Source organism: Dermacentor andersoni, chromosome 10, assembly GCF_023375885.2.
Source record: "Dermacentor andersoni chromosome 10, qqDerAnde1_hic_scaffold, whole genome shotgun sequence".
Lineage (NCBI taxonomy): Eukaryota > Metazoa > Arthropoda > Arachnida > Ixodida > Ixodidae > Dermacentor > Dermacentor andersoni.
The window spans coordinates 60323683-60334210 of NC_092823.1; the positions used below are offsets into that span (position 1 = coordinate 60323683).

The 10528-nt window shown below is 51.0% G+C and overlaps 2 protein-coding genes across 2 annotated transcripts; both read left to right on the top strand.

Moving 5' to 3' along the window:
- The first annotated feature begins 93 nt into the window (after nucleotides 1-93).
- LOC129388301 (uncharacterized) lies at nucleotides 94-4176 on the top strand. Its single transcript, XM_055078448.2, has 2 exons — nucleotides 94-391; nucleotides 3734-4176. Exons 1-2 carry the CDS (start codon nucleotides 125-127, stop codon nucleotides 4019-4021), a joined length of 555 nt encoding a protein of 184 aa, XP_054934423.1. The 5' UTR covers nucleotides 94-124; the 3' UTR covers nucleotides 4022-4176.
- Nucleotides 4177-8311: 4135 nt separating this feature from the next.
- On the top strand, nucleotides 8312-9843 carry LOC140213456 (putative nuclease HARBI1). Its single transcript, XM_072284692.1, has 3 exons — nucleotides 8312-8767; nucleotides 8858-8999; nucleotides 9511-9843. Exons 1-3 carry the CDS (start codon nucleotides 8312-8314, stop codon nucleotides 9591-9593), a joined length of 681 nt encoding a protein of 226 aa, XP_072140793.1. The 3' UTR covers nucleotides 9594-9843.
- The last annotated feature ends 685 nt before the right edge of the window (nucleotides 9844-10528 follow it).

Below are 10528 nucleotides of genomic sequence, written 5' to 3' on the forward strand. Positions count from 1 at the left end.
GTGAAAATATTGCTAGGGATTTCAATTTTACTTGTGTGGACAGTCTTCCTCGGCGGTGTGCGTCACAATGGAAACAGTCCACATCACCAATGCTGCCACGTCTGAAAAGAAGAAGAGCAGCAAGATGGTGGACGCCCCCGCAGACTTTCGTCGTTCCTCTGTAGCACCGGTGGATGACAACCCCGCAGATTTTCGTCGTGCCTCCGTAGCGCCGGTGGATGACGACCCCGCAGACGTTCGTCGTGCCTCCGTAGCGCCGCTGGACGCTGCAACGCCTGTGGCCGCCGCTGCGCCAGCGCACATTCCACCAGCGCACATTCCACCGGCCAAGGTCTACGTGGAAGACGAGGGCGAGGTCGAGGAGCTCTTCCGACCACCGCCTCCAGCACAGGTAAGTCAATTCCCGGCTGTGGCTCACACGGAGCGAATCAGGGACGTCTGTAATCGAGCGAATTCCTCGTACGAGTCTAATGTTTCACTTCTCAAAGCTGTTAGAAGCGACTGTTAGAAGCGGAATTTCGGTTTAGGGCCTGAATTTTGTTGTAATGGAAGAGTTTCCAAAAATTCGAAAGTTCGAAAAATATAGAAGCACGAAGTTTACACATTAATACCTCTGCATCAAGAATAGATATCGCGGTTCTGTAAACGGCATTCATTAGATCATTCAAAGGGAACAAATTCGATATGTCAATTTACATCTTACATGAATTTGTTACGTTGTGTACAAGGGTCCGGCAGAAGCTGTATTTCCATATTACAAATGTTTTTCGAGAATCATGTGTGACATATCAGTTTTGTCCGCTTTCGATGTACTAATATATGCAACTCACGGACTTGTGATAGCATTTGTCATTGCTATGTCACGGAGTTGCAAACTTGATAGTTTCGTTTTCTAAAAATGTGCGATTTTTGCCACATTCTCATAAAAAATTGATGGCGTAATTGAAAAATCCGAAACCAGCAGTCACTAGATGTTAAGGTTTTCTTTTAAATGCAGCAAGCCTCGTCAAATATGGTGCAGTGGTTGCCAAGAAAAACGAATTCACCTTTTGCATGTATTTAGATAGGAGCACTCAAGCTAAAGCTTCCTCTTAGGGGCGTAAAAGTGTTTACAGTGCAGCAGCCCGATGCGCTATACCCGTTCGACCACGGACTAGCCGTGACCCTGGTTGGCAGAAAAAAAAAAACTAGCAGGCATAGACAGTCTCTGAAAAGTGCATGAACTACCAAAAACAAAGCTAACTGCAATAAAATAACAATACGGAAGAACGCATATCACAATGAATGTCACCTAGAATGCGATGATTGAAGCAATGTAGCGACACAGCGTGCTGCCGCTACAGAAAGGCGTCACGTACGGCTGTTTCTTTTCTCGGACTTCCCCCCCCAACTGCTGCGTCATCTATTAGTGCCACCGGAAAATCCATGCGTGCCGCTTTCGTCAATATGCATTCAGACAAGACCGTATCAATGAGCTTCATTTCCACCGAGCACAGAATAAATTTTAAGGGATTTTTTATCAAACTCAGGGGCCGCACATGCTCAGTATCACGCACCCAGTGACCTAATTAGCTCTGACGGTTGGGTTTGAACCCCGTTCCCGCAGCACAGCAACACGACGGTGTACATTAAATCATGGACCACACAGTGAGTCATGTTGGCGACAAAATGGTTAGAGACATTCGCGCGTAGGCAGAAAGTCCCATAGAAGTGCGTGAAGCTACCAAAAAGTGCTAACAGCATTAGGAAAGAACCCTTCATGCCCCTTCATAGATAAATGCAAATTTGACAAGCGATGCATCAAAGAGAGTGACACCCTTTGGAAGTACTGCTGTTGCAGCATCAGGTGCCGCTGCTGGTTGAGCGCGTTCGCGGTTGGCTCTTCAGAATGACGGCAACCACGCAGGATGTGTTGCAGCACGACCTCGTCAGCTTTCACAGTGGCAGTCGTACAAAGAGAGCTAAAGGTGACAAAGAAGCATTACGGATATGAGAGGTAAACGAATTGCGACCGAAACAATAATCGATGATTATATAAGTCAATGCAAAGCACTTGTCCCACGCACGTGGCTTCAAGCCCGAAACGATCTCGCGCCCTCTCGGGGAAGCGCTCGCTCGAGGACCGCGACGTCGACATCGCCCGGGCCGCGACACCCTGACCCAAGTGCGATCGGAATCCGGGGCGGTCGCAGACGCTACGTGCCGCACCAAACTGGTCTTCCACAATGTGGTTTTGAAAGTACGCTTATGTGTCCCACAAGCGGCGACCCTCCGATCGGCGCCGCCTAGGTCGGCAGACATTTCAGCGGCCTTTATGTTCGCGTGTCGCTGTTCTTCGGCCCAGCGTCGCGTTTGTTCTTGCTCCCGCTCGGTAGACGCGAGTGTCCCGTCGGCCAGTCACTTCACATCCGGCATTGCCACTTCGGTACGCCTCCGCAAACCTCTACAGTCTCTGCAGGACGTTTGCTCTATTACGCTCCTTGCGATAATCTAACTCAGGTAGCGCTGCCGAGCCGTGTCTATTTGTAGCGCGCACAGCCGTACCGCTGAGTGCAGCAAGGATAGGAGGCGCCAAACGAATAGCGGATATTGGTTTACTCTATATGGCTCCCGCAGGGAGTCATATCTGGGTGCTATACACAGTAACTCTAAGCGACCAGCGAGCATAGGGGTGTATGGGGGTACCCGCCTATCGGCGACAAACTCTGTGACCTTGGGCTGTCTTGCGTTTGAACTTAGCTCCGGTTATGCAAAGATATGCTTTGCATATTCTTTTCGTTATTAAATGTTCGTGCAAGCCACCTCAGAAGTTTGAGATGGTTGGCACGTATATATCGCACCGCATAGAAGGATATCTACGTCCCCTGTGTGTTTGTTATAGTAAACGAAAGATATTGTGGCCTAATGGTTAGAGGATAGAGCTACGGGGCTGTCGAATTGGTACACCGAGGTTCGATCCCACCATAGGATGCAAGTGGGCTCATTCATTTAAAACGCCTGAATTGAGGTGACACGGGAAATAAACATTCAGCACTGTGCCCGGAATAAAGCAAGTAGCGCTTTATAATAATACGTGATATAATATTGTTATAAATACACATTATTGCGATGCACAGTTAAAACACCATCAAACGAGGCCCAATTTTACGATTTTCCCGATCTAACCAAGAAATTTGCATTCCTCAACAGGTATACATATGGTTCAATGTTATCATCAACCTGAGTTAACGAAACAAGCTTGGCCGATCTCAATATGAAGAAGTTTTTCCTGAAATAAATGAGTAAAGAAAGCAGCGATTTCTTTCTACTTATGAGACAGATGGGTTCTCCTTCGAGCGTGCACCCTAAAGCTATCACGTTCGAACATCTAGGCCGCATGGTCACATCCCTAGCTTTATTTTGACGAGGCTACACGCCACTTCCATGCATGGAACAGAACACCGCCTCGGTACGGGCGGTGGTTGCTTTCGTTATTTCATGGTTTATGCGACAGAAGGCTGGATTAGCGGCAAATATAATGCCGTGGTAGCATTTGCGTGTTGCTACGTTACAATATTACATTTAGAAGGACCGAAAGATTCCTTTCTGGATTTTACAAACTTCCCGATTTCACGAAATAATTCGAGCGTTGTCATCACTTCGACAAATCGAGTTTCAAATGTAAAATAATAGGAATAATCATGTAATAATAATAAATACAAAACCGAAACCTTTCTTCCGCTTGTTTTTGCAGCGTCCCCAGGGCGTCAACCCACTGGTGATACTGACCATGGCATTGCTGTCCGTCGTTGGCACGCTAGCGCTGATTATATACACGCTCAACCAAAACTTCGAAGCAACCGAGTCACCGTCGAGAGCGACTCAGCTGACCCCGAAACAGACAGCTGTGTATGTGGACCACAACGTCACAATTTCGCAAGGGCAACTCCACAGCGATTACGGTGGCGCGGGGATCGACACACCGGATGCCGGCGAGCAGAACAGTGGGGGCTCTGCCAGCACCGACGACTACAGCAGCTGAAACCAATTGAATCGAACTTGGGTTCCACATGCCCTCACCTACTTGATGACGCCCATTTGTGTTACCGAGGCTGGCTCGTGTAACCGAGCTATTCGCGCGCGACCGCTCTGTAGAGCAGCATTACGTGCGTACCAATAATTATTGTTCTTTCTCCATTCCTTGCTTGCAGGTTTTTTCGGCATTTCGTTGAATACTGCGAATAGCCCCCATGCCCTTGTCATTTAACACACTCTTATAAAAGATTATGGGTGTCTCTGCTATCGTAAATACCAGAGACTTGTGGAGCTGGTGGAAGACCAGTAAAGCAGTGCCAAACTGCACACAAGACACAAAAGCCCAGACACACGACCAAGATCGCGTCCCTACGGCATCCGCCAAAGGCGTCTACTACGGCGTCCACGATTCGCGTGGCCAGCGCCGTAGTGGACGCCGCAGTTGTCTCCACTCTGCGGAGCGGTGGGCGAGGAGGACATCGAGGCACCCTAGCAGCCGCCGGAGAAGAACGCCCCTCCTCCCTCACATGACCCCCCTGCCTCGCACGCCACAGGAATCGGCACGCGCCCGGGCGCGTATTTACGATTGCTAGTAGGTACAGCGGGGCGTGGAACTTGCGGAGACACCGGATGTTTGCGTGCATGCGCGAGTAAGAGCGGGTGCGAGAGAGGAAATGTGGGAAATGTGGAAATGCGTGACGGCAGAAGTCGCGGGGCGTGGTAGTACTGAACTTAGCGTCGCAAGTTGGCGGCTGGACTTAATTATATTTATTCAATCGTATATTTTACTAATTGAAACAACGTGTCAATATTTCGCAATATTAGTGGAGCCTTAAGGACACCAAAGCGGCAACCGGACACCAAAGCTAGAACCCGGACTAGTCCGTGGGTTGGGGCTCGCCGAGGCCTGCGCGTGCCAGGGGTGTATAAGACCGGTTGTCCGCGATCGGACAGCCAAGTTTTTCTGCGAACACTTCCTCGCACGCTTCGGCCTCCGCGGCCTCAACCGACAGGCCGCCCTGCTTCCAGATTTGATCTCCCCCGCTACCCCTTGGGTGCCCTGGAGAACCTGCGCCGCATGATTTATTATAACCTCAGGTGCTCTCCTGAGGCCTCCATTCGCCGGTTACATGTGCCCTCCTGGAGCCGTGGTTGTAAAATATGCAATCCATCTTCGCGACGAAGAAAGCGACCCGCGACTTATACAACACCAGTCAGAAGCTTGCACCTTCAGACACAGCGATCGCCAAATGGGGCGTCCGTGCCCACTGCCTCACCGCGCGGGCAGCCAGGGGCGGAGCGTAAACAAACTCTACCGTACACCGCAATGCGGCATGTCTAGGGGACAAACGCGTACAACACGCGCTAAGAAACCTCCTCCAGTCATATATAGACAAGAACGGCACCGAGAGCGGCGCTGCTGCGCCGGCGTTGAGAGCGCCGCATGCGAAGCAAAATTGTTTTAGCGGGTGGTACCCCTCTCCCATCTCTCGTTCGCACCGCCTTGATTGCCTCCTGCACTGCGCGTGTTTGGGCACGTTTCGTGCCGCGCGCGGTGTGTGCCTACGGGTGTGCGCGTGGACATTTCATTCGAAGAGCGATGTACAGTCTGTTTCACATTTAGGGAGAAACTCGGAGCGCATTGCATCGCGATGCAGCGAGCGCTTGAGTCAGGCGACGGCAGCAGCTCGCGCAGGTGCTCGAGGGGCGGGATCTTGAACGGCGTCGTCTGCTACGGCGGCGCGCGCTGGCCGCACTGTCGGGAAACCGTCTACTGTCAGTTGCAGGGCGCCCATCTCATCGTTACTGCGTGAAATGAGCCGGTATTCTTCACTAAGCGTTGTGCGACGCCCACTGATACGCCTCGAAGGCAAGTTCATCGCTGCAGGGCAGTAATAGACGACGTACTGATCCATACATTCTTGACGGCCCGTTTCTGGAAGGCGACTATATATTCTAACGCGATAGGTCGCCGATCCACACTGCTCGCGTTGTGCAAGAACTGCTGGAAGAGCGCGCAGTCACTCTCTTGGGGTGGTCGCCTCAATCCGTGGGCGCCAACATCATTTAAAATGTCTGGGGCTCGTTGAAAGTATCGCTGCCGCACCATCCCCTCTATCAGTCGCCCGAAGATAGGCTTCGGTCCACCATCGTCAGCGACTGAGACGTGCTGCGAATGAACACATCCCTGATCAAGTCATTCTACACTTCACTGCCTTCAGGATGAGCGCTGTCATCGCTGCCGCTGGGGACATGACGAGATACTAACCGAAGTTCCGAGCGTGACGTGTCCAATTCCCCGCCGGCGGGCAGGGTCTGTCTAGTGTAGTGATTGATTGTCGAGAAAAATCACTTACAGCTCATTGTCTTAACCTAAAGCATTCCTTTAATCGTACCCGTTTGTTTCATCGTGTTCGACCCCCATAGTAATCATTGTTGAGTGCTTTGTTTTCCTTTCGAGTCAAACAAAGACTGAGCACGTTGCGCGCACATCTTGGTGCGTCTTGTCGCTGCTTATTACGGTAGCACACACAGTGAAGAAATATACGTGCACGCGCTCAGTACCCCACCCTTTCGAAAGAACAAACGAAGCATGCTGTTAAAAGAAGTTTGTGGAACTCCATTATCGCTAACGAAGGCTCAGAGTTTGGCGCCACACAACCTTTAGTAAACAATATCAGCTCAGCTCCCGCAGTGCCGATGAAATCGGTACTCTGCCCCTGACAGTAGCACGCTTCCCGACAATGCGGCCAGCGCGCGCCGCCGTAGCAGACGACGGAGATCACGACTCCGCCCCTCGAGCGCCTGCGCCTGCTCGAGCTGCTGCCGCCGCACGACTCCATTGCTTGCCGCATCGCAATGCAATACGTTCCGAGTTTTCCCCTAAGTGTGAAACAGACTGTACACGCTTCTATTTGCCTTTAGGAAGATCGGTACGCTTGACGATTATTTTTATGGCTGCAATGCGGCGAAAGGGCAGCGTCTGCTTAAACATTTAAGTGACGCTGAGCAGGTAATTGGAAACGACATCGTATGTGCCGCCGGAAAAATCGTCAGCACATACGATGCGGCACATGCATACGGCACATACGAGCTAAAGTCATTTTTGCAGTTTCTCACAATGTGTTTGCTACAAATCCGTGCTCTGATGGCGACAACGGATTTCCATCGACACTGTGCGGAAACGACATGCGCACACAACTTCAACTAGTACGTCCCCTACAATATGGAATAGAGGCAGCAATGTAGACAGCTTGGCCATTTTTTAACAGTGCTCAAGAGGCGGAAGTTGAAAGTATTAGTAATCATTCCCGCTTCAGCAATGCCGGCGCGACCAAGACGCGGGCGTGTATCGTCCAGTAACTCGATCGATCGGTGCAGTGGTGAAGCAGGAATGAACTCCGGTCATGTTCAATGCATCGTGCACATATTCAATTCCTAGGCACGCGTGAACTTCGGCCACTGCTAGCGCATACAACAAAAGTGGTTTCCATTCTTGGGCAGCGCACACACAAACGAAACGCGAGAAAGAAGACAGGACAAGCGCTCGTCGAACAACTGAACGTTTTTATATGAATAAAAGGATTATGTACCGAGTAATTCTTAAATTCATGTGGGTTACATATTAAAACCGTCATACAGTTAGGAGTGATCAATGAACGAGCTCGCTTCGTTTGCCAGTTGTTTACTTCGCTCGGCGCACCGCAGTAATCCATGTCTGTCGTCTGCTTTTTTCGTACGATTTTCTTGTGAATCGGCAGAATTTCACTGGTGGCATCAACCCTTTCATGTTTGCATTGCTGTCGTGACAGTTAACAACACAATAATAATTTCCGGTCATCCGAAGAGGCGCCGTCGCAAACAAGAAACGTTTCGCCCGCAGCGCGAACTGAACGCGGGCGCGATCGTGAAGGGAAGCGGCGGCGGAAACCTACCCCCGTTGGAGGTGAAATCGTTCCGCCAGGGGAGAAACGAGCGCTGGGGTGCGATTTTGTAGCAATTCTATTACTTTTTCCATGCCTTTTGCCGCCATCACTGAGCAGCCATTGGTCGAAAATGACCGGGCCGCGCCCATTTTGTCTGTCAATCACGCGACGTCAGGAACCCGCAAAAACTGTAATCGTCATCGTGACGTTGAGGCACTCATTATGCGGAGCAAAAGGCACGGATTTTTGGAACGGCCAGAGGCAGGGTCGTTTCCGAAGGCATGAAAAAAATGGCCGCCCCTCTGATCGCTATGGCCGTGGCTCTTCGCCGTCGCCGACGTGAACAGGGAGAGCCAGACGACGCGTTTGACATGCCGGATGACCATTTTCAACGGCGTTTTCGCCTCTCGAAGGGAACGGTGCGGTTGTTGTGCGAGGAACTGGCGGGGGAACTAGAAGCTGAGCGAGCGACGGGACTGTCGGTGGAGCGGAAAGTGTTGTGTGCGCTGCGCTTCTTTGCTACCGGGAGCTTCCAAGCGTCCGTTGGGAGCGAGGAGACGATCCGTGTGTCGCAGTCGACGGTGAGCGAGTGCGTGCGACGTGTGGCAGAGGCTGTCGTGAACGCAGGGGCCCGCAACAAGTGGGTCCATTTTCCAAAGACAGCCGAGGAAAAGGCAGCCGTGAAGGAGGGTTTCCTTCGGCGCGGCGTTATCCCCGGCGTCATCGGATGCGTAGACGGCAGCCTCATAGCCATCATCGCACCCAAGGGTGAGCGCAAGGCTGTGTTCATGTGCCGCAAGGGATACTACGCCCTCAACTGCATGTTCGTAAGTAAAACTCACGTTTTCTGCGATCCTTTTTGAAAGTTACGTTGCTCTTGCCAACGGGCACTTTCTCTGGTTTACGTTTTACCTCAGATCTGCGACGCGGACATGAAAATCTTGGCCTTGGACCCTATGCGACCGGGGTCGGACCACGACGCTTTTGTCTGGCGGACGACATGGTTGCGCCGGCGGTTCCAAGCGGGGCGCATCGTGAATGCCGGGGAATACCTCCTCGGTGAGAAAAAAACATTTTTTTTGGCGCAGTCACGCTTCAGCAGCGCAGAACGCCGTGTCCGCTCCAACCCAAACTTTTAACCAAACCACAAGAACATCAGTAATTCCGGAGTAAAAAAAGAAAATTAAGACATTGACTGCCACCATTGGCAATGTTCGAAGTGTTAAGTTACAAGCACATTATGTGTCTGCGAGGAGCTGACGAAAGCAACACGTATTAGTGCTTTCTGCACCCAGTGGCTGCCAGAAGCAGAAGAAATGAACACACATTACTGCTACTACTGTCATTGATAGCACCAACAAGTGTTGATTTCTTGTTTGTGGCAGGCACCGCGTACACTTGTAAATTGGTTAAGAGTTTGTGACGGGTATGGACATGCTCAACTCATGCTTTTACTTGGGACTTGCAACCCTGAAGTCTACCTTTGTTGAATGATGCTGTAGCTTTCCTCAGTTGACAACTTGCCTCTCGTCAGCGGAGTACTCAATGTACTATTTCCATCTTTGTGCAGGTGACAGTGGCTACCCCTTGGAGCCGTGGCTCCTTACCCCGGTTCCTGGCCATCCTCCAGTGCACACAGCCGAGGGGCAGTAAAACACAGCACATGCCGCCATGCGTTCCGTAGTGGAGAGGTGCATTGGGCTCTTAAAGAGCCGTTTCCGCTGTCTTCAGCGATATCGCACCCTCCTCTACGAGCCGGAACGTGCAGCCAACATTGTCGCGGCATGTGCTGTGTTGCACAACCTTCGCCTTTCTGAAGGCGACGAGTCAGGCGATGACAGTGATGACGACAGCAGCAGCGGCAGTAGTAGTAGTGAGCTTGACAATAACGGCGACCCCATGCCACACAGTATGCCCCGTAACACGGGCTCTAGAATGCATTACTTGAGAGGGCGGGCTGTTCGCGACAATGTCATTGGCATGTTTGGAACAACCCGTGCGCAGCACATGCGTTATTTGAGGAGCGTGCGGCGGCAGCTGCGACGTCAACAGCAGCGTCAGCATCGTTAGGTGCATGCACACAGTTTTAAGTAATTGCATTGTGCATTTCATGCTGTGAAATTGCAGATACATTTCCCGTGCTAAGTTGTAGTTGATGTCTGCGTAATGCAAAGCATTCATGATTTGTTGAGAAATGTAAAAGTTGTTAAAAAAATTAAATTATGGGGTTTTACGTGCCAAAACCACTTTCCGATTATGAGGCACGCCGTAGTGGAGGGCTCCGGAAATTTCGACCACCTGGGGTTCTTTGACGTGCACCTAAATCTAAGTACACGGGTGTTTTCGCAATGCAGCCGCCGTGGCCGGGATTCGATCCCTCGTGCTCAGCAGCCTAACACCATAGCCACTGAGCAACCACGGTGGGTACATAAAAGTTGTGTAGTGAAGGGTTATGTAAAGCCTGCACTTATAGTAAGTAAAACAGTATCGTTAGAGGTGACATATGAGATTGAAAGCAAGCTAAAAATAAGTGCATATTCAAAGTGTCTGCCACAATTTGCTTGCTGCTGCTGTCGTCATCTAGATGC